The following is a 25,682-nucleotide window of genomic DNA, read 5'->3' on the forward strand; positions in this document are numbered from 1 at the left end:
AGTTAGTTAAATTTTAATACTGCCAATTTAAATCATTTTTGCAAAGATAAAAGATTATCCTAATTCAAGTATATCACTGTTCTTTGCTAGGGTTCTGTTCCACCTGCACCTCCTCTTCCTGGTATGGGAATTCCACCACCTCCTCCAATGCCAGGATCAGGTATACCGCCTCCACCTCCAATGCCAGGATCGGGTATACCGCCTCCACCTCCAATGCCAGGATCGGGTATACCGCCGCCACCGCCCATGCCTGGTATGGGGCCACCACCTCCACCTCCATTACCTGGCATGGGTCCTCCACCTCCACCACCTCCTCCAGGAATGGGTGGAATTCCACCACCAATGATGTCTGGACCTCCTCCTCCTCCTGAACTGCCTTATGGAATGCGGCCAAAAAGAAAGTATGTTCTTGACACGCCTCTGAAACGGGCCAACTGGAAAAAGGTACACCACCATTTTTTTTTTTTATTGTCGTTGTTATTATTATTGTACTTTAATTATTTGAACTTAATTTGTTTTCACTATTGCATAATGAAAACAAATGAAAAAAAGCCTGTTATAACATAGTATTGTGAGTAAAATGAAGCTCATTAAAGTTAGCAAATCTGCATTTCTTTCTGTGTGTGTCAAATAAGGAATAAAGCACTTCAACTAACAGTAGAATATAAGATGGTTGAGTGACAGAAGGCAAAGAGTGATTATCAATGGGCACTGTTCTTCTTGGTCTTCTGTTATTAGTGGAGGTCTCCAGAGTTCAGTGCCAGATTCATTGTTGTTTTCTATATTTATTAAAGTTGTTGATCGGGGTATGCTACTGCAACAGGAGCTGGAAAAATTAACAGATGGACTGAGATGTGGCAATGAAGTTTAACATTGACAAATGCAAGATACTGTATGTGGGTAGCTGTAATCCCAGGTTATTGTACCAACTGTGTGGTACCACAATGAGGGTAGTGGAGAATGAAAAAGACTGAGACTAATTGTGCAGTCAAATATGAAATTCTCTGAGTGGCACAGACATGTTGCTAAGACAGATTATGGGGTTTTGTCAGTGATATATAGGAATTTTACCAGCAGGGATAAAGAAGTGATATTATCCCATTTATATGGCAATGGTTAAGCCACATCTTAATTATTGTGTACAGGTCTGGAAGCCTCATTTTAGGAAGGACATGAAGTGGTTAGTGTGGGGACAAAAAAATAAATATGCCTCCATACTAGTGAGTAAAACAAAAAGGTGCTCATACCAAGGAAAGGCAGTTCTTCATATTGCAGCATCAGTGAGATCGGATTAAAGTGTTTAAGGCTTCGAATATATTCAAGTCCTTGAGGTTGTCACAGACATTCTCTCAGATATGCCAGACAAGCTGTACTTGCTACCTGGGGGTCTAAAACAGTGATGGAACTGATATTTGGGTGACACTCAAGTCAAGTGGACCCAATTTCGACGAAGTCCGGACGGTCTGTGACAGCCAAATCCTCTGCTTGCACCTTCATGATGGTGGGACTGTTAGTAATCCTGGGTATAACCTCCATGCACAAGCATATGGTGGGTGACCACCCAGGTGTGAACCAACGTAAGCAGGGGTCGAGGTGTGGCGCCCACACCACATGGAGGAATGCCGCCCCTCTATGTTACCAGGCAGTACTAGGTGGTAGATGACTCTCATCAACTGTGAAATACCACCACTTTGCTTATTGGAGGATTGAAGTGGTGGAACCCATGTTTAGTCTCTAGAGCTAAGTTCCAGTCAACCCTTTCCTATCTCTTCCATCGTGCAGTATGATTGATGACTTTTGAGGTTATGATGAACGTCGTGGCGAGATCCAATATTCCTTACATTTCGAAGGTACAGCTCTAAAACGGTGTTCGCAGGCCGGCCGCTAGTTAGTACACCGGACTGAACCTATTGGTAACTCTCTAGGAAGCTTCCGGATCAGCTGGTGTATAATCTTGCTACCTCTACTCTGCCAGATAGTGACTGGAGGGAGTCCGAGTAGTGTGTATGTGGGGAGCATTGTCGAGGCCATGTTATGTCAAGGATCTGGGTATATTCTTACCACATGTACGCCATATCCAAAAATTTCATTACTTCATACAGCATGTCCCACCTACTTTTTCTTACTATTGAATACACCATGAGTTGTCAAACTAATAGAGCAAGCTTATCTGCGAAAAGATCTAAACCTCCCAAGGACTTCCTAATTCATTTCCCAAATATACGTGGTCTCAATTCTAATCTCAACGATGTCCATTTCCACTTGCAGTCTGCCAAACCCCATGTACTTTTTCTGACAGAATCTCAGTTATCGGTTGATTCATATACTGCTCACCTCAGATGCCCAAATTATTCGCTGTATGATTCCTTTCGCCTCAAAGGTGGTACTTGTGCATATGTCCGTTCTGATATTCCCTGTCAGAGACTTGGCAATTTGGAATCTCCTCTCTTTGATCTTCTCTGGCTTAAAATCTCTCTACCTCATTGTGTCAAATTCATCTGTTGTCTCTACCAATCTCCCAACTCCACTAATCACTTGGAGCTCTTTAACTTCCTCTCTTTGCAACTTGACTTTCTCCAGTCCAACTTTCCTAACAGTGAAGTAATTTTCCTTGGTGATTTTAATGTTCACAACTCCAGCTGGCTTCCGTTTTCTAGTCACACCGACCCAGCAGGTCGAAATGCTGAGGCTTTTGCAATTACTAATGACCTAGCAGAGATTGTTCATTTACCTACAAGAATACCAGACAATCCTAATCATACAGCCAATACGCTTGATCTTTTTCTCACAAACAACCCTTCTAAGTACACGGTCGAAGTGAGAGGTCCTTTAGGCACTTCAGATCACAACTTGGTGATTGTCTCTTCCCCAATGGAACCTTTAACTCATGGCTATTCCCAACCACGTGTTGTTTGGCATTACAAGAATGCAAAATGGGATGACCTGCGAGACTTCTTTTCTTCTTTTCCTTGGTCGGATTACTGTTTCAAAACTTCTGATGTCAACGTTTGCTCAGATCGTGTCAGTGAAATTATTCTTGCAGGAACGGAATCCCTTATCCCACACTCCACTTTAAAATCTCATCCTTTATCTAAACCTTGGTTTTCCAATAAATGTGCTAAGGCTGTCCAAGAGAAGAATGTTGCATATCATAATTGGCTTGTTTCTAATTCTCCAGTTTCATTTTCTTCCTACACCAAAGCTCGCAACAGTTGTAAAGCAGTTATTAATCAGTCCAAACTAGAGTTTGAACAGGCTAAGAGTAGAAAACTTGCTTCTTGCCCTAATGGTAGTCGAGCATTCGGGTCTCTTGCCAAAGCTATTGGCCGCAACTTTTGCCCATCTTTGCTCCCACCTCTGTCCAAACCAGATGGTTCTGTTGCCACTTCAGCCAAGGATAAAGCTGACCTGCTAGCATCCAATTTTTCTTCCAGCTCATGTATTAATGATTTGGTAAAACACGTCCCACCATTCCCAACACGCTCCATTCAATGCCTCCTGTGGTCTTCCGTCAAAAGGATATCAGAAGGATTTTGATGAATCTTGATTCTAAGGAAGCTCCAGGTCCTGATGGTATTTCTCCACTTGTTCTCAAAACCTGTGCTCCTGAACTTACTCGTATTCTTTGCCGCCTTTTTTCACTTTCTTATTCCAAAGGTGTTTTTCCTTCTGCTTGGAAATTTGCTCATATCCAGCCAGTTCCTAAAAATGGTGACAAATCCCTCCCATCCAATTATCGTCCCATTGCAATTACTTCTACTCTTTCTAAAGTAATGGAGAAATCAATTAACCGCCAACTCTTAAACTACCTAGAAACCTTCCGTCTGATCAACGATCACCAGTATGGATTCCATCAGTGTTAATCCACTGGAGATATTCTGGCTTATGTTATCCATATATGGACTAATTCAATGGAAATGTTCGGTGAAACACAAGTAGTAGTTGCTCTTGACATCTCAAAAGCTTTTGATCGTGTTTGGCATAAAGGTCTTCTAAACAAGCTTCCATCTTATGGTTTGCCAACTGTTTTTAGTAATTGGTTATCCAGTTTTCTCTCTGATCGCTCACTGAGAGTGATGGTAGATGGCTCTCTGTCTTCTAACTTCTCCACTAATGCTGGTGTCCCCCAAGGTTCAGTTCTTTCCCCCACTCTTTTCCTCTTGTATATCAATGACCTTCTTCCATTGACTGGAAATCCTATCCATAGTTTTGCCGATGATAGCACATTGCATTCAACTTTTCATTTTGAGAAACCTTGTCCTGCTCAATCAGCTTCAACTTCTCGAAAATCTGCTACCAATTTGTTAAATGCCGATCTTCAGGTAATTCTCCAGTGGGGCAAAGACAACTTAGTTGATTTCAACCCTTCTAAAACTCAGTCTTGTCTTATATCTCGCAAAAAGGATTCTTCTACTCCTATGCTTATCTTTAGTGACACTCTGATTTCTAGGCAAAATGATATATCTCTTTTGGGGATTGCCCTGACTTCTAATCTCTCTTGGCACAAGCACATTACAAATATTGCTTCCTCTGCATCTAAAAAACTTGGTTTTCTCTTTCGCTCTCGGCGTTACTTTTCCTCCAAACAGCTGCTCACTCTGTATAAATCGCAAATTTGCCCTGCCATGGAATATTGTTCCCACATCTGGGATGGTGCCCCCAAAACCTCTCTCAGGCTTCTTGATTCCATTCAGAAGAGGGCAGTTAGGTTAATTAATGATTCATCTCTAACAGAGTCTCTCCACTCGCTTTCTCATAAACGCACTGTTTCTGCTGCATGCCTCTTCTACAGATACTTCCATGGGCACTGTTCTTCTGAATTGGCTTCTATAATTCCTGCTCTCTCTTTCAAAACAGTCCGAACACGTGCCGCCACCAGCCAACATCCATTTGCTGTCCAACTTCAAACCCACAGAGCCAACTTTTCATCTTCCTCATTTATTCATTCAACTGCTGTTTTCTGGAAAAACCTTCCTTCATACGTATTTGCTGAAAATTACAATCTACAGAAGTTCAAGTCCAGTGTCAACAAATATCTTCTTTCATCTTCTTAACCTCAAACCCAAGCATGGTACTAAGTACTATAGGTTTTAATACCTCTCGTGTTTGGGGTTCACATAAAAAAAAAAAAAAAAAAAAATATTCAGTAAGCTCAATGGTAATGGCATCCATCGTCTTCCTCAGACTACACGCATGAGGGGGCATAAATTTAAATTGAAGGAGGATGGTTGCAAGATAGGTGTGCAGAAATTTGCCTTCATCCAGTAGACAGGTGACTGCTGCAACAAACTTCCACTGGTGTTGTTGAAGTGAGTAGTCTGAATAATTTCAAGGGGAAACTAGGCAGGCAATTAGAGGGGATGGATTTCAGAAAGCTTTTTTTTTTTTTTTTTGCTGCTGCTGCATAAGCTTGCTTTCTTACATTGTTTGCTGCTATGAATACTAATGATAACAAGATTAAGTTAGTTTCATTTTTGCTAGCATAAGTCATCCAATTTAATGTACGCAGACTCTACATTAGAACAAGAAGTGTTATTTTTTTATATTTATTATAAAACTAGGCCCCTGAGATTTGATTATGGTGTTTAATGCTTTGAATGGATTAATTAAGCTCAATGCAGGTAGCATCCTGCATTGAGCATCCTATGAAAGCTACATACACGTGGGGAGACACATTCAAATTGAGGGGTAGGATGGTTACAGGATAAATTGGCAGGAATTTGCCTTTAGCCAGCAGGTGGTTGATTTGGGAACAAATTTTCATCTGGTGTTGTGAAAGTGAATGTTTTGAATAAGTTCAAAAAGAAGAACTGGACCCAAGAGGGGATGGACAAGTGATGTGATATGAGAATCTTTGTTATTGGGTGTTTTTTTTTTTTTTTTTTTTTTTTTTTGGTTGATGCTGTATAAGCTTGCTTTTTTGCATCATTGCCACAATAAATAATAATAATATATTTACATTTGGAAATTACATACTGATGAGAAATAGACATTTTGTTATTTATTCTTGCCACTTTGTCACACACCTTTGGCCTTTATGAGTTATGTAATGGTGAAGTAGCAACAATAGCAATCACTGATGAAATGGTAAGAATATACCATGAAATGTCCCATTTCCATGTGTATGTAATTTCCGACTGGAAATAAACACATTGTAATCTAAGTTGATGTGCTTTATACCTGTTTTGACAAGTTTTACATCTATTACTTATGCATCATGCCATTGCTGATGGGATTCTTCCTCTTGCTCAGACTAAGAACCTGAGGGGTACAGTTCAAATTGAGAGAAAGATAGTCATAGAAAAGATGTGTGGAAATTTGCCTTTAGCCAACATGTAGTTGATTGGTGGAATATTCTTCCATCTTTTGTTGTGGAAGCTTAATAGCCTAAATAAATTTAAGGCTGAGCTGGACAGGCATTTGGAACGAATAGAGGGGTGAAACGGGAGTGCTGTTTTTTTTTTTTTTTTTTGGCTGATGCTGCATAAGCTTGCTTTCTTGCATCGTATGCCTGTACTAATTCTAATGCTAATATTAAGGTAACTGAATTAAAATTTAGCTTGATTATACAATCTCTGATTGTCATTTTATTTAATAACTCTTGTTGTTTTTCAGACATTCAAGATGTGGTAAAGAATTGTACCACAAAGCATATGATTATTATATCTCAAGAAATAAAATACAAAAGTCATACAAATGGCTAAAGTTAATGAAATTTATATTTAATAAACAAGGAAACTGTCATCTACAATGTAATCTCCATTACAGTTACTATTGTCTGTGGACTGAGTGAAGTTTTGTGGTTGGTGTTGAACACCCTCTTAGTACATCTTTTAATGGTCAAAACAGTGATACAATTTTATCATGAATAAAGGGTATGTGTTGTCATTTCATGAATTAATTAAATATGATTCTTCTCTAGGTAATATTATTGCTTAGAGAAACATCAGAATTATTGCTTCTCCAAGCAATATTGTTACTTAGAGAAGCATCATAAGAAAAGCCGGGAGTTATATTAGCAGTTTAATTAAGGTTCCCCAGGGTTTGGGGAACTTTTTCATAGTCAGATATTAATCTTATATATGAATATGAAAAGAACATGCAATTTTGTTGTTTTTATTAGGTTATAAATCTGAAAAAAACATTAGTATGTTAAATTTGCGATAATAATATGAAATGTTTTAAAAAATTATGATTTTAGATAACTCCTCAAAAATTGTCTGAGAATTCTTTTTGGGTTAGAGTGCAAGAAGATAAGCTGGCAACAGATGATATCTTTGATGGATTAATATCGAAATTTTCTTCTGTTCCACCTTGTAAGTATTAAGAAAAGTAAGGAGAAAGCTAATTATTTATAAAAAAATTAGTTAATTAATTAGGTAATTATTCAGCTAATTAATAATTTGCTTATTTTTAAGGCATACATGTAATGGCCATTTGTTTGTCGTTCACACTGCATTGATCAGAAAACCTGATTACAAAAGGAGGTTATAATAAGGATGTGCTTCACTTTGATAATTAGATAATTAATGGCCAGAAAACTATACGAAAGTAGAATAATTAAAAGCGACTGATTTGGCAGATATATATATATATATATATACACACACACACACTAGTTATTATATGTTGCATGGTCTTCCATGACTGTGTAGTGGTTTTACCACTTCTCACCTGTTTAGAGAGGTCTTGAACCCAGTCCCAATAGACAAAAGGAATTTCTAAAGATTCCTTCATTCGGGGCTGCAGTTAGCCATGAGTTATTGTGAATTTTTTTTAGTGTTTGCAACAGCCCATGAGTGCACTTGTACAGACATTATTTATTCTTTTTATTTTTTAATCTAGTTAATATGAAAGCTAATTAAATAAAATCATTAATCAATATCTGTAATTGCATTTGTTTAATTCTAACACTCTACATGATTTTTGATGTTTGTTGGGATATCAGAGATGTGTCACACATATATAAGGAATGTAGAACTGAAATTTGGGTAGTAGTAGTAGAAGTGGCATGTGATGCAAGAAAGCAAATGTATGAGCTTATGCAGCATCAGCCAACAAAAAAAAAAAAAAAAAGAAAAAATCACACCATTCCCTCCAAATGCCTGTCCAGTTCCTCCTTAAATTTATTCAACCTATCAACTTCCACAATGACAGATGGAAGTTTGTTCCAGAAATTAACCACCCGCTGGCTAAAGGCAAATTTCCACACATCTATTCTACATCTGTCTTTTCTTAATTTGAATTTATGCCCCCTTAGGTTCGTAATCTGAACAAGTGGAAGGATCCCATCAGAATTCAGCGTGCTCAACCCATTCAAGGCCTTATATACCTCAATCAGATCACCGCGCAGGTGCCTAGTCTCCAGCCACTCCAATTTGCAGAACTTAAGCCTCTCTTGGTAAGAGGATCCCTTCATTTCCCTCACCAATCTTGTTGCCCTTCTCTGTACACGCTCAAGTAAATCTACACCCTTCCTAAAATGAGGCCTTCAGACCTGTACGCAATATTCAAAGCGTGGCCTGACCATTGCGTTATACAGAGGGATAATCACCTCCTTTTCCCTGCTAGGCAAAATTCCTATATATCATTGATATATAGGAATATATCAAAGGATAGACATGTCAGGAAGGGAGGAAGGTTATGCTATTAGTTAAGAAACAAAATCTTAGGCAGTGCATCCAGTTGACATTGGTGGACAGTGCAATGTTGAATCAGTTTGGTGTGAATTAAGCATTGGGAAAGCAAAAATGAGGGTAGGAGTGTGTTATAAGCCTAATGATTCTGATGAGTACAATGAACAACTATACAGAGAAATAGTGGCAATATACAGAGAAATAGTGGGTCATTAAATTAGACTGTCTTTAATAGGGGGATTTTAATTCCCAGATATTGACTGGAACTTGTGGATTGGTCACTCGCATACTAGCAAGACTTTTGTGGATTTATTGGATGATTGTTTTCTACAGCACCATGTTTGAGAGGCAACCAGAAGGAGTAATACTCTTGATCTGATTATCATCATTGATTATTCATGCAATAAGAATTTGCAGATAAAGGAACCACTAGGTGGCAGTGAACACAGTGTACTCATGTGGGAGTTACTTAAAAATGTAACTGCCATCATGGGTAAAAGGAAGGGTTTTTGTTTTTGATTAGATAACTAGTCAAAAGCAAAAACCTTTCCCTGTAAAGGTGACTACAGTGGTCTCAGACATTTAAATTCTATACAATGGTATCAACTGATGATCCTACCAACAGCAAATTCTAAATGGAATTAATCTTGAAAGCTACTAGGTTTTCATACCAACTAAGAAATACTGTTCAAGGTTTAAGCCTAAATGGATGTCAAATGAACTAATGAGACTTGTAACAGAGAAGAAGAAAAATCAATGGGATATATACAAATTATCAAGTGACACAGAAGCCTATGGTAGATATAAGCTAGTCTGAAGTCAAATCCTAAGGAGTTTAGACAAGTGAAGGCAGATTATCAGAAATCTTTGGCAAAGGATGCAAAGAAAAACAGCAAAGACTTCTTTACTTATATAAACTGTAGAAGGAAGGGGATAAATCAGATTGGTCCACTTGATATCGATGGTTCGACTGTTGATGATCCTACTCAGATAGCTGACAAACTGAATGAGTATTTTTCATCTGCATTCACATATGAGGAATTCTGTAGGGAAGTGGAGAACAGAAGCTTATTAAACTCTAATAGGGAGCTAAATGATCTTGTAATAACTGAGAGCAAAGTGGAGGAGAAATTGTTGAAATTAAACATAAGAAAGGCATATAGTGTGGATGGGATCTATCCAGTTATATTAAAGGAGGCAGCAAAGGATGTAAGCAAACTGTTAGCCATAATTATGAGAGCATTCTTGGACAGGGTAGGTCCCCATGGAGTGGAGACATGCAAATATATTTCTAATTCACAAAGAGGGATCAAAGGGTGAGACAACTAATTACAGAACAGTTAGCTTAACTTCAGTTCTGGAGGAAGTAATGTAGTTACTGATTAAATAAGCATTGCAGGATCATCTAGACAAGACTGCAGTTATAATTCAGACAGCAAGGGTTTGTTAAGGGGAAAGTCTTTGTCTGAACAATTTGATTGGATACTATGATGTGGTCACAAAGGAACTGGATGTATATGATATCAAAAAATAATTTGATATCATATACTTGGATTTCAAGAAAGCTTTTGATACTTTTTTCACATGGAAGACTACTGTATAAATTGATGCAGTGTGGCATTGGATAGAAGGATGGTTGAGTGGGAGAAGACAGAGTGGTAATCAATGGACATTGCTCTTCGTGGACTAATGTTATTAGTGGAGTCCTCCAGGGTTTATTGTTGGGCCCATTCTTGTTTTGTATATTTATCAATGATATTGATGAAGGTATATCAGGCTTAATGTCGAATTTGCTGATGGTACAAAGCTTGGCAGTGTTGTTAATGAGTGTATTCTACTGCAACAGGATCTAGAAAAGTTGGGCAGATGGGCTGGAAAGTGGCAACTGAAGTTTAGCATTGACAAATGCAAAGTACTGTATATAGGTAACAATAACCCGAGAGAAATGTACCAACTGAGTGGTGTTACGTTCAGGGTAGCAGAGAATGAAAGAAACCTGGGGATAATTGTGCAGTCAGATATGAAGTTTTCTGAACAGTGCAGACAGGCTGCAGAGTAGGTCATGGGGGACTTGTTAATGATATTCAGGAATTTTACGAGCAGGGATAAGGAGGTGATTATCCCCTTGTATAAGGCAATGGTCAGGCCACACATTGAGTAGTGTGTAGGTCTGGAAGCCTAATTTTAGAAAGAATGTAGAGTTGCTAGAAAGTACAGAGAAGGGCAACAAGACTGGTGAGGGAACAAAGGGGTGGCTTATGAAGAAAGGCTTAAGTTCTGTAAGTTACAGCATCTGGAGACTAGGCACCTGCAAGGCGATTTGATTGAGGTGTATAAGGTCTTGAATGGATTGAGCAGGCTTAATGCTGATGGGATTCTTCCTTTTGCTCAGGTTCCAAACCCGAGGGGGCATAAGCTGAAATTGAGGAAAGACAGTTGTCGAATAGATGTGCAGATTTTTTCCTTTAGCCAGTGGGTAGTTGATTGCTGCAACAAAATTCCATTTGTTGTTGTGGAAGTTGATAGTTAAATAAATTCATTCAAGGCAGAAGTAGACAAACATTTGGAACAAATAGATGGTGAAATGCGAAGGATTTTTTGGCTGATGCTTTATAATGTTGCTTTCTTGCATCATATGCCTCTGCTAATGGTAATACACAATGGCACGATAGGTATCTTGTTGATTCATATGAAAAACAACAACATGGCGCCTCCGTAGCCAGGTGGGAAAGAGCAGCAGTGCGTAGCACACGCTTCTTGATTAGACCAGGGTTCAAGCCTGTCACCACCAAATACAGAGGATAAAGGTCAGGGAATGACACCTCATGTTCCCGGAACAATATGGCGTTAGTTGCCACTACTCCTAAAAACCAAATAACAAACAAACAAACAACAACATTCTGCAGTCTCTCTTTAAACTTTCTTCAATTAATTTAACTCAGTGATAGCCAAATGAGACCTGTCAGGACTTCATGTGCCTCCAAATTTCATGATCACCACCCCACAATATTGATTATGTTGCAGCCATTAAAGATCTGGCTTTCTGTACCTTTCTAAATATAGACAGTTTCATTTGCATAGGTTTTGAAGTAATAGTGAGATTTTGCATGATCACTTTTGTTACAGTTCTTGCATGGATTTTCCTAGATGCTGCTTTGAATTTTGAAATTTTGCACCTTAATCTTATAATGATGGAAATGGAAGTGACTAATGAAATCTAAAATATACATATTAATGAAATTGAAATGTATAAATTAAGAATATGTTAGCAGAATGGCCAAGCCAAGTAAGCAGCAAATGCAAAGAAAACTAATACATTGCTATACCAACAAAAGGGCGAGGAGGAAAACTAAATTAAGAATAGGTTTTGTAGAATGTTTCTAAAAATACTTGCACGCACATGCATACAAGGCAGTACAACTATATTAAATATTACTAATTAGCTTATAATGTTTATTATATTTATTATGTCGTTTATGGACTACTGCCATTGCAGTAGCAATATATACGGTGACTGTAACAGAATCTATAGTATAATATGTTAGGTATATGCATTAGCGAAGGGCAGAGATTACCTGATAGACACACCTAGTTATGCCTATGGAGCACATGTTAGAGATTATAATATATATACAAGGTTAAAATATATGCAAGATAATATATAAAATGCATACCTCCAATCTGGGCGAGTTTTTCAGGATTTTGCCACCTAGGTTGAAAGGATAGTGTACATTTGAAGTGAGAATGGAGGTAATTTAAACCAAGAAACGACACACACACACACACACACACACACACACACACACACACACACACACACACACACACACACGGTCAAAAGTAGGTATACAGTACTGATCGGCATCATGTTTAGTCTCTTAGGTGCTCAAAATGTCCTCCATCAACGTTGAAACATTCTTTGTTCTTCATCCAGACTCCCTGCCATCGTTCTCAATACCTGTAAAATAAAAGAAATAATAATGAAAAGTAAAAATACCATGACCCGATCAGTACTGTATACCTACTTTTGGCCCACCCTGTGTGTGTGTGTGTGTGTGTGTGTACAGTGGTACCTTGGTTTGCGAGCATAATTCGTTCCGGAAACGTGCTCGTAATCCATAGCACTCGTATATCAAAGCGAATTTTCCCTTAAGAAATCATGGAAACCCAGTTGATTTGTTCCAAAACTCGAAAATATTCATATACTGTAAAAATGATTAATACAAAATACATACATACCTTTTCATATTTTTAATATTTAAATTGAATATACGTAAAGCAATCGGATTTATGGTAGGACCACTTTCACTGTCACAACGGAATCACTGCTATCTGTTGACTCTTTTTTTGTGCGACTTTAACAAGGAACCTCTCCAATGACACTTTGCCTCCTCTTGAGGATTTCACGGAAATATGACATTGCATTGTCGTTAAACAGATTCATCGCTCGCACTATTACAAAATGAGGAGACACGCTTGATACAAATAAACAAAGCTGCGCACATGTAGCAACTGAATAAACAACACCGTAAAGGCAGAGACACACTATTAACACCTCACATTTTACTAAAGCACATTTCTAGGGGTTACTACCATAAAACAATAAAAACAATTTCCAGTTGCGTTTCTGCTAGTGGAATCTGTTATAAACTGGTAGTAAACTCTATCTAATTGCATTTGCGATTATACTGATAACTGGAATTGTGTTGGTTTTTACGTTATTATGGTGAAATGTGTTTCCCCTTCACTGATATAAAACACATAAATACATTTTCAGAATCTTCTCTTCATTCCTATCGTGTTGGGGTGATTCCGGTCCGACTGCCATTTCTTGTAAACACAAAGGCCAATAGTGCATAAGCGAATTGAGTTCGTGTTGTATAAGATATCGTTCCCCTATTTATAAATCGAGTATGATCGAATTCGTGTAGTGTAAACACGTGTTATACGAGGACTGACTGTACTCGTATTGCAAGACCTAGCTCGTTTATAAAGTTAAAATTTATTAAAAATTTTTGCTCGTCTTGCAAAACACTCGTAGACCAAGTTACTCGCAATCCAAGGTACCACTGTATATATATATTAAGCGCCGGTTATAGTGATCACTGGTTATTAGAATGAGCTGCTCAATAGAATCAAATTTCAAAGAACCAATCTAAGTTAGTAAAATGCACTATACTTTCATCGTTTACTAGAATCACATTTTCGGTTATAAGAATCAATTTTGAACATCTCTGTGATATTTTTCTAAAGCACATTTCTGGAAGTCACATTTATAGAAGTCACAACCATAAAACAATTTGCAGTTTCCGGTTTATTGGGCTTTTCTGTTAGTGCAATAAATGGGCAGTAAACTCGATCTTATTCATTTGTGATAATACTGATAGCTGGAATTCTGTGTTTTCACATTATTATGGTGAAATGTGTTTCTCCTTCACTGAAATCTGCTCTTCATTTCTATATCTAAACTGCGTCTCACTTGCATGTGTCATGTTAGTTCCAATTTGTGTGTGCCGTGTGCTTTGTTATTGGTTGACACATCTTTTTTACTGTGTTTTAAATTTTACTACCAAAAAAAATGTCAGTGAACAGAAAGAGTGAATTTGAGTGTGAAAGATGTTATGAATTATAGAAATGTACGATAAATTAAACTTAGGCAATATGTCTCAAAGGGAAGTGGCAGTAAAATTAGTAGTGCCTCAGTCATCTTTATCAAAATTGTTAAAATCGTATCACAATTAAACACTAATGTGATTAGTGAAACCAGAAAAAGGAAGCGTGAAGGGAAATGCCAAACAGTAGATGAAACTCTGTTCATTTGGTTCAAATAGGCCAGCTCATTTAATGTGCCAATCAATCGTAGCATTCTTCTTCAAAAAGCTAATGATTTTGCTGAAAAACTACACAAAGAGTTTAAGGCAATGGACGGATGGCTGGCAAGATGGAAGGAGAGGCATGATACTGTTTACAAAAAACTTCACGGAGAAAAACAGGATTCCGATGGTTCTTCAGCTGACACCTGGTTGAAAACCTGTTGGCAAACTCTGTTAAGCACTTATAATCCTGAAGACATTTTTAATACAGATGAAACAGGGTTGTACTACAGGGCTATCCCAGACCACTGCATGATTTTTAAAAATTCCACTGTGTCTGCAGGAAAGAAGATCAAGGACAGGATTACAGTTCTTTTAACATGCAACATGGTGGGAACAATCAAGATGAAGCCATTATCAGCAAGACTAAATTACCTAGATGTTTTAAAGGAGTAAAACAGCTGCCTGTTGAATATGCCAATAATGCCAATTCTTGGATGACAGCTTCTTTATTTGAAGATTATCTTCATAAATGGGATTTGAAATTGGATAAGAAAAACAAAAAAATTGCATTGGTTTTGAACAACTGTGGAGCTCTTCCAAAGTTGACTTTCAAAAACATTGAATTAGTTTTTCTACCTTCAAATGCCACATCACTGGTTCAACCTCTCGACCGGGGAATAATAAAAACCTTTTAAGACCTTTTATAGATCGGATATGAGGCAAAGAATCATCCAGTCTATAGATGAAGGTTTGGGAACATCATCTGATATCGCAAAGCAGATAACTGTTCTAGGTGCCCTTCACACGACAATGAATTCCTCGAATGAAGTTTTGGAAACCTGCATTAGCAACTGTTTCAAAAAATATTGATTAATTATTCGTGATAGGCAACTAAGTCATGATACTGATCACGTTGAAAAGCCTAAAGGCATGGGTGAACAGGAGTTTAATGAATAGGTGGACATAGATGATGATCTACAAGTTACTACAGCTTTAACAGATAAAGAAATTGCCCAGTCTTTTACTGATAATTTCGCCGAGGAAAATGAAGATTAACCCGAACAAATTCCAGTTACAAAGCAGCAAATTCGTGAAGCTATAGCGGTTCTGAGGAGAGTGTTGGAAGAAACTGGTGCAAGTGATCGTGAATATAGACTGTTATACAGTATTGAAAAATCTATAAATAGACTTTGTAGTGATAATTTAAAGCAATTTAAAATAAGTGATTATTTTAAATTATAATCATATTACAGTGTTTAATTACAAAATTAATATATGTATATTAATTAAGCTGTGTGCATAAGTATAAATTTATTTTTATTTTGCTAACCTGTAGATAAATTTATTTTTATTTTGTTCGGAACGTAAAAATCAGAAGAATGTTCTGATTTTTACGTATCTTTTAATTGGTAACAAACCTTTGGTAATAAAGTGTAAATTTGTGCTTTTTATATCTTTATTTTTATAGCCTCTGGATAATATTTGTCGATTTTCGCTTATTAAAATCACTTTATTAGAATCAAAATTCAATTTGCAAATGATCACTATAACCAGCGCTTACTGTGTGTGTGTATATATATATATATATATATATATATATGAAAACGAAGAAGTGGAGAGGAAAAAAAAAAAAAAAAAAAGGAAAAACAGTACGTGTACCTGAATGCGCAAAGCAGCAAAACAGGATACATGTACAGTAATACCCCGAAGTTACGCGATAGGTGGGTCCGACGAAAATCACGTAAGTCGAATTCGCGTAAGTCGGGGTACAACTTTGCATATAAATACATATAAATTTTGCTTAATTGGGACCAAGGACTAACAAAAACACTAGTTTAGAAGAAAAATATTAATAAAATTGCAGTTATTTATACATATTAATACAAAATATGTATTAAAAAAACAAATGACTTACGTAAAAAAGTTATTTCGATGTCGATGGCTTCATAAAATCTAACAAATTCGTCTGACGACACAGCGCGTTCTTTTTTTCACGCAGAATTTCTTCGTAGCAGGCTAATAATTTTTTTATTCCTTGCTTTGTAGCTATAACGCGTTCTTCGTTGGAGTCTGTTTTCTAAAATTTTTAAGCCCTTTACAATTGAGCCCTTTTCAATTTTCAGCCTGTCAAGTTTGCAGTTGTCATGTGCTTTTCGCCGTTGCTTCATTTAGGCCTGTAGCACGTGCAATATCACATGGTCTTTCATTTCGCTCAAAGCGTTTCACAATTTCATATTTTTTCTCTATCGACAGAGGCGGACTGGCCATAAGCCTTACCAGGGGAAACCCCGGTGGGCCAGTGTGATTTTGGCCATAAACCATAGTATGAGGCCACTATAAATTTTCCCGGGTAAGAATTTTTGACCAGTCCGCCTCTGTTTATCGATAATTGCTTTTCTTTTTCTCTCTGAATCTGCAGTGTCTTCACCAGGACGCTTCCTTTTCACACCTTTTAATTAAGTATTTTACTCATTTTTAGGGAATAAAGCACAATTACAAAATGAGGAGGCACGCTTGATACGCATAAACAAAGCTGCGCGCATGTAGCAACTGAATAAACAACACCATAAAGGCAGAGATACACTATTAACACCTCACATTTCTAGGGGTTACTACCATAAAACAATAAAAATCCAGTTGCGTTTCTGCTAGTGAAATCTGTTATAAACTGGTAGTAAACTCGATCTAATTGCATTTGCGATTATACCGATAGCTGGAATTATGTTGGTTTTTATGTTATTATGGTGAAATGTGTTTCCCCTTCACTGATATAAAAAAACATAAAAGCAGCAAAGTTGAATTTTGTTCATCTTTCGCTCTTATTCTCCGCCGTCGCACCGTATATCGATAACATATGAAAAACGACCTTGAAGATAGTGGGCGGCAGCGTTGCCAAACGAAAAAAATCAAGAACCGCGTAACTCCAAGTTCGCGTAAGTCGGGGTATTACTGTATATAAATAAGTGTCACCGATTAAAATAAATATAGATGGAGAAGTTATTAAACACAAAATGCCGAGCCTAGTTGAAGAAAAAAAAGAGAAAAAGAATGTTAAGAACCTATATAAAATTAAGTAGAATTAAATCTGAATTAATGCCGAATTAACAGGCCAATCATATGTACAAAAGCTGAAAGAAAAAGAGGGGAGGGTAATAGAGATAAAAATTATAAAATAAAAATTAAAGAATTAAAAATTAAAAATTGGTACATAGATCAGATATTTCATCAGGGGGCTACACCTGATCATGTATCAAACACTGTTTCTATGCAAATTCATGCTGATGGAGAAGCTATAGAAATGAAATGGATATAAAAAAATGAAATAGATATAAAAAAAAAAATGAAATGGATATAAAAATAATTTTTTTTTAAAATTTAAATCTCCAGAAACATGAGTGAGGTAGCCCCAACGCAGTGTATTTAGATTAATAGATTAAGTAACGTAGTGTATTTAGAAATAAATTGAGTCGATAGTATGTAAAAACGCAAACGCAGTGTGTTTAGTAAATTAAGTGTGTAAGAACGTAAGTTTAAATCAAAAGTATGTAAGTTAAATAATAATGAATAACAAGATAGCGGTATAGAAAAAGGAAGCAATGCAAGGTAGGGGAGGGAAAAGAAGTTAAAAATATAGAGGCGAAGATAGTGAGAATAAGAAAAGTGAGAATGTCCGAATCACCCTCGTATTACACTAATAGTTCAACGGATGGAAAAACGAAGATCAGAAAGTAGAAAGATGTAAAGAGAAGGAAAAGAGTTTAAAGGATACTAGGCAAGCTGGGTGTGTAAGTACCCAACCTCATAGAAAGGGCCTTGGCTGTGAGAGTGTTAGTAGAAGTGGAAATTAATACTGCTAGCTTGTAGTGTATATTTTAAGTGATAGACATGAAATATAATAAAACATATGAAGAGGAGAAAAATTAAATACCTATGATATTTGGCAGAAATAAGTTGAGTGAAATATAATCAAGAAATGAAGATACAAATTTGCGATCATGATTAATAAGATACAATTATGCGAATATGATTAATAAGAATGGAATATACACAGAGGGAAAACTATGACAACGATGGTGGAGTTGCTCAGAAGAGAAGAACTCTGGGAGCCCTCTGTGGTTAAAATAAAATAGAGAAAATAAGATTGGACATAAATAAATACTGATATTAAATCACGAAAAATGAAAAGAAAAACCTAGGAAGTGAAAGAACACGAACATCGTTCTAATAGAAGTCATAATGTGTGATCACTTTCCAAGCAGTGGAAATACCACCATTCAAATGTACAACTATACAGGTATCGAATTAACCCTAATCAAGGTGGAGCAAGGTGAAACCGAATTTTTCTTTAATGAAATCAGAGAGATTTTTTATATTAAAATTTAATGGGAATGTCATTATTGCGAAGTTTGGTATAAAGATCATTTAAAGCACCAGCGAAAAGTGATTGATTGCTACTAATATTAGCTAAACGGATAATTTGTGTGTAGATTATATTTTTATGAACCTTAATCGAAATGCTCGAGTTCCAATTTGTTAAATAGATAATATTAAAATTAAATTCGCTTCTTTTGTCGAATAGTTCCAAACTATTTATTCCTCTAAATAGTCCTCCTCTTCGTCATAATTTGGAACTATTCGACAAAAGAAGCGAGTTTAATTTTAATATTATCTATTTAACAAATTGGAACTCGAACATTTTTTTGAGACACAACAGGGTGTCTCAAAAATATTGGTACAAACGTTTAGGGGAGGTAGGCAACATCTAAAGGAATGTGAATCGTATAGGAACTCATAACCGGAAATGTCACTGTAAGTCTGTACGAGGCGCTGTTCATCAGTTCGCGAGAGGGAAAATTTCTGGTTTACTCATTCAAGCAGTAGTCGCCGCACGAAGAGCATGCATCAGTATACGAACTGTGAGTGGCAGACATGCACCTAGTGTATGGATTAGCACAGAGCCCACACGGTGTGTGCTCCCATGTGGCACAACATCGCTTTGCAATAAATGTGTAGGCAGGTATTGTCGGTGACTGCTTAGTCGGCCCATACCTGTTACCATCCCGCATGAACTTCGCTAAATATCGGATCTTTATTAAACAAGTTCTACCAGGGTTACTTGACAATGTTCCAGCAAATGTGAGACACAACATTTGGTTTCAACATGACGGGGGCACCTGCCCATTATGGAAGGTGTGTTCGTGACCATTTGAACAGGCGTTTTGGGCATCGATGGATTGGCCATGGTGGACCCGTTGCCTAGCCCCCACGCTCACCTGATTTATCGAGCCTTGATTTGAGGAAATCGAGATGAGGAAATCGATTTGAGGAACCTTGAAATCGAGCCTTGATTTGAGGTGGAATCATGAAATGCATCCATCTCGTATTCCATTGTTAATATTATGTCAAATAAATGTTTGCCACTAATTACTGTCTTGTGTCATTTCTACTTCTTGTGCCTCTGCTACTACTTTCCCATGATGTTTCAGTTTATGGGTTCCTATGCGATTCACATTCCTTTAGATGTTACCTACCTCCCCTAAACATTTGTACTAATATTTTTGAGACACCCTGTATATATATATATATATATATATATATATATATATATATATATATAGCTGATACCAGATATATATCGACAACATTCAGGGCACTATAACTGATGCTGTATAAGCAAGCTTATACAGCATCAATTATAGTGCCCTGAATGTTGTTGATCATCCCATAACAATGTCCTTTCATGTAATTTTTAATCTTTGGAAGAGAAAAAAAGTCACATAGCTACAGATTCAAAGAATACAGTGGCTGCAGGAGCACTGTAATGTTTTTGGTCAAAAACTTCATAACAGACATCAAACAGTGCCATTGTCTTGATACAAAATCCAGTTTTTGGCCTTTCAGGTTAAACACACAGAATCCTTTTCCATAACCATTCAAGCACTTCTCGGTAGAAAGTTTGGTTGGCAGTTTCACCTAGAGGCATGAACTTTTTGTGCACCATTCCACACTGATTGAAAACAAAGAACATCGATTTGATTTTGGATTTGCTCATTCATGCTTTCTTCAGGCATGGCAAATTTTCAGTGTGCCTATCTTTTTGGTTTTTGGATCGTACTCGATGCCATGTTTCACCACCTATTTATCACTCACTGAAGGAACAGTGGTTCACTTTCAACACAGTCAAGAAGGCCAAGGCAGATGTAATTCTTATTTTGCTTGTTCTTCAGTGAGATTTTCTGGCACCATTTTTACATTAATTTTGTACATGCCCAAACTCTTAAAATATTGTTTGTGGCCTGGCAACTCATGTTCAGCTCACCTGCCATCAATTTCATGATCAGGCATCTGTCAACCACAATCAGTGCCCTTACCCTCTCCACTTCTCCTCTGTTGTGGAGACAGGTCTTCCCCACACGTGGTTCACCACGTGTGGGGAAGCTGATTTAATTAAGATAAAAAAAAAAAAGTGTGTAAAGAACACTGAGGAGGGATTATTGGGTTTGCCAGAGAATTTCAAGATGTAAAAACTTGAGACTTTAGAGACATGTTAAATAGAAAACACTGAGAAAAAAAAAAGTGAGTTCAGTAGGGAGGATTTCCTGACATATTTCTGATAAAATTACTTGTCTTCATGGATAAGGATTAAATTTGGACAAACTCAAATAAATAGCACAAATGACCTTTATAAGTTGGTTTTTTAAACTTGAAATCATACCTACATGAGTCCTCTAGAGTCTGAGTCCTTTGGAATGTGGATATGATTGTCAATTGTCTGCACTGTCTCCGACATAAATAAACATCAACAGATGTCTATTTATGTGTTGCAAGCCAAGCCTAATCTCTTGCATTCACTATAGCACTGGATAATAACAATAGAAGAATAGATAATAGAACTGGACAATTCTTTTATATATTTGTTTTTATTTTATTTTTTTGTTGGTTAACTTAAAAATATTTCTTATGTTTTTAGCAAAAATATAGAAATTAAAATGGATTAAAGATGCTGGTTAATACTCTCCATTTTATTGCAGTGAAAAAACAAAAAGAAAAAGTAGAAGAAAAGAAAACATCCAAAAAAGTAAAAGAACTTAAGGTTTTAGATGCCAAATCAGCTCAAAATTTAAGTGAGTATTCAGAATGCTGAAAACTGTTGGTTTTCATGCAAAATCATGTAAAAGAAATTATTGCCAACTTATTTGAGGGTCATTTTAACCTTATTTTTTAGAGTGTTTTGAATTTTTAATACAGAACCATAGTAAAATATTACTTCAGAAAGCAGAGTGACTTATCCCCGAGTAAACAGTATTCTTTTAGTGAACCTCAAAATGAACCGTAAAGAACACTATTTGGTTTACTACTAAAATAAATATGTAACTGGTTCTTTGATACATCAGTGTAATTTTACCCCAACATACACTGGTGTTCAAAGAAAGTGCATCACCCATTAAAATTTTAATTGTCCGAATAATGTAAGTATTGTATCAGATAAGATTGACACGCATAGTTGATGACGTAATATTGCATCAGCTGTTACTTTCAGCTATATAAGCACACTCTGAAAGAGTTTCAGTCATTCCTTTCTTGTGTCAGGATGGTGAGTTACGTGCAGTTGATGCCACGGAGAAAGAGCGTATTGTTGCTTTACATGAGGAATGATGTTCTTCCCATTATATTGCTTATAGAGTGTCTTGTAATCAGTCGACAGTGAGTAGATTTCTTTCCAAACTCAAGAATACTGATTCTGCTGATAGAAAAAAAGGAACTGGATGCAAACTAGTCTCTACGTCAAAACAGGACCGCATTTTGTAGTGCTTATGCCTTAAAAACAGTAAAACTTCTTCGTCTGAGCATACAGGAGTGGTAGCAAGTGCAGTAACAGTAAGAAGACACCTTCAGAAATGGACTTGTAGCCAGGCGTCACACAAAAAATGAAAATTAATTTGGTGTAGGGAGCATGTCAAATGGACCCCCCACGCAGTGGAAGTCAGTTATTTTCTCAGATGAGAAGAAATTCAACCTTATATGACTCTGATGGGAGACAAATAATTTGCCATAGATGTGGTGAAGAATACCATCCTGACTGGTGTCTACAGTGAAATTCTCTACCAGCCGAATGATATGGGGGTGCATTTCATATGGTGGAATAGGTCACCTGCAGTTTATAAAAAGATTCCATAAATGCCAGTGGATACCTGGCTATATTGGAAGGCAAATTGCTGCCAACCATTAGAGACCATTTCAACTTGCCAAGTAACTACATCTTTCAGGACAACTCTGCTCCTTGTCATCGGGCAGAAAAGTGTAAGTGGGCACTTTTGTAGTTAATTTAGCTTCATTTCTGCCTTAGATGGTCAACAGTAATGTGTTTACTTTTGTTACAGGTGGTGAAAAAATGGTTGGAAGAATGGTCCATTAAAACTCTTAGCTGGCCAGGAAGCAGCCTGGCTAGACCTTAATCCTATAGAGAACTGTTGGCATTGTGTGGAATCTGCAGTTGCCAGAAAGAAAGCAAAGACTTTTGTGAACTTCATAATTCGTGTTTGGGACCACGAACTATCAGTTGATTATCTTCAGAAATTGATCTTGTCAATGTCTTGACGGTGTGTGCTGCTGTCATCAGGGCCAGAGGTTGTTCAACCAACTATTAGTTTACACCTGATGAACTTTTAATTTTGTTTCCATTTAAAATGATAAACTGAAGCAAACTGAGTGCTTCTGGTAACATTTCAGCCATAATTGTTGCGTTTACCAAAATTGTTGTATAAAGGTTGCAAATGCTCATTTTGCAATATTTCGAGAGCACCTGTCAAATATTACTTAGATTTGCCTTAACTATTAACAAATCTTTTCTTTATATAGTAACCCCCGATATTCGTGGTATCTGTATTTGCGGTTGCTGATTTAATATAAAATGAAACCTAAAAAAATGTGAATTTTAAAGTGTCGTGAACATTTTCCGCCATAAAAAAACATGGGCGTGGCTAAAATTATCTTTCCTGGTCAAAACAGCGCTCAGTGGGTGGGGGGGAGAGGGGTGACAAAATCGCGAGCATGCATGTTTCTCACTAATCCTTGTTCAGTATGTGTTATGCGCTTGTCATTGAAGGTTTCGTCGTTTGCTTTTAATTTATATGCTTATAAATTTATCAATTTATAAATTGATATGCTTACAAAAGTGATAAAAGTACTTCAGTGCACTGTTAGGTGGCTTTATTCATCATTAAAGTGCAGAGTATGCTGAGTATGTGATATGCTTTCTGTTTTGTGGTTTTGTTTTTAGTGTTATGTAGGTTTTTTTTTTTTTTTTTTTTTTTTTTTATGAGAGGTATTAGAACCTATAGTACCATGCATGGGTTAGAGGTTGAGAAGACAAAAGAAGATATTTGTTGACATTAGACTTGAACTTCTGTAGACTAATTTTCAGGAAATACGTATAAAGGAAGGTTGTTCCAGAAAACTGCATTTGAATGAATAAATGAGGAAGATAAAAAGTTTGTTCTGTAAGTTTGAAGTTGGACATTAAATGAATGTTGGCTGGTGGCAGCATGTCTTCGGATTGTTTTGAAAAGAGAGAGCAAAAATTATAGAATCCAATTCAGAACAACAGTGCCCATGGAAGTATCTGTAGAAAAGGCATGCGGCAGAAACAGAACATCTATGAGACAGAGTGGAGAGAGTCTCTTAGAGATGAGTCATTAATTAACCTAACTGCCCTCTTCTGAATGGAATCTAGAAGCCTGAGAGAGGTTTTGTGGGCACTGCCCCAGATGTGAGAACAGTATTCCATGGTAGAGCAGATTTATACAGAGTTGAACAGCCATTTAGAAGAAAAGTAACATTTAAGAGCGAAAGAGAAAACCAAGTTTTTTTAGATGCAGAGGAAGCAATATTTGTAATGTGCTTGTGCCAAGAGAGAGAGATTAGAAGTCAGGGTAATCCCCAAAAGAGATATATCATCTTGCCCAGGAATCAGAGTGTCACCAACGATAAGCATAGGAGCAGAAGAATCCTTTTTACAATGTATAAGACAGGACTGAGTTTTAGGATTGAAATCAACTAAGTTGTCTTTGCCCCACTGGAGAATTACATGGAGATCAGCATTTAAGGAATTGGTAGCAGATATTCGAGAAGTTGAAGCTGATTGAGCAGGGTGAGGTTTCTCAAACTGGAAAGTGGAATGCAGTGTGCTATCATCAGCAAAACTATGGATAGAATTTCCAGTCAATGGAAGAAGGTCATTAATATACAAGGGGAAAAGAACTGAACCTTGGGGGACACTGGCATTAGTGGAGAAATTAAAAGATAGAGAGCCAGCTACCATCACCCTCAGTGAGCAGTCAGAGAAAAAACTGGATAACCAATTACAAAAAACAGTTTGCAAACTATAAGATGGAAGCTTGTTTGGAAGACCTTTATGCCAAGTACGATCGAAAGCCTTTGAGATGTCAAGAGCAACTGCTTGTGTTTTACCGAACTTTTCCATTGAATTCGTCCATAAATGGGTAACATAAGCCAGAATATCACCTGTGGATCGAAACTGGCAGAATCCATACTGGCGATCGTTGATCAGACAGAAAGTTTTTAGATAGTTTAAGAGTTGGCGGTTAATTGATTTCTCCAATATTTTAGAAAGAGTAGAAGTACAGGCATCCACCATATAACATGGTACTTCTACAACACAGTTTTCCTCAACACAATAAATTGGCAATCCTTGCACAACACGATACTTAAATAACATGGTTTTGCTCTTTCTTGAACTAGTAGAAAAATCTAGATTTCAAAGTTTTTTATTATTGGATAGCACACCAGGCCGTCCAAAAGATATAAGTCATCCAAATGTTGAAGTTATGTTCCTACCACCACAGTTGTACTAGGTTAATACAACTTCTTTCATTCAGCCATTAGATCAAGACATTATATCTCATTACATTTAAAACTCATTACATCAGACCTTTAAAACTCATTACATCAGAAAATCGTTACAATGGATTTTGGAAAAAAATTTATTCCGAATCTACTGAAGTAATGGAGGCATGGAAAGATTTCTCAATTGTGGGCTGTATCAAAATCATAGCTTTATCGCTGAAAGAAGTAACTTCAACTTTAAATGGGTGTGGAAAAATGTATGGCCAGAGTCTTTCAGGAAATATAGTCGAACTGGCAGAAAACGGAATCAGTATGATAGTGGAACTTGCTATGTCTGTAGGGGGGAAAATTTTTGATGATATGA

General features: G+C 36.9%; 1 protein-coding gene across 1 annotated transcript in view; it reads left to right on the plus strand.

Annotated features, from left to right (window-relative positions):
* LOC150078004 (protein diaphanous-like) overlaps positions 1–25,682 on the plus strand; it is a 278,573-nt gene that overhangs the window by 165,169 nt on the left and 87,722 nt on the right. The window contains 3 exon segments of the mRNA XM_090384426.1: positions 70–444; positions 7,202–7,316; positions 21,484–21,576. Coding sequence (XP_090240552.1) covers positions 70–444; positions 7,202–7,316; positions 21,484–21,576 — 583 coding nt within the window.

The sequence above is a fragment of the Mastigoproctus giganteus genome, chromosome 11 (assembly GCF_048544385.1).
Source record: "Mastigoproctus giganteus isolate SK-2022 chromosome 11, ASM4854438v1, whole genome shotgun sequence".
In the NCBI taxonomy this organism is placed as follows: Eukaryota; Metazoa; Arthropoda; class Arachnida; order Uropygi; family Thelyphonidae; genus Mastigoproctus; species Mastigoproctus giganteus.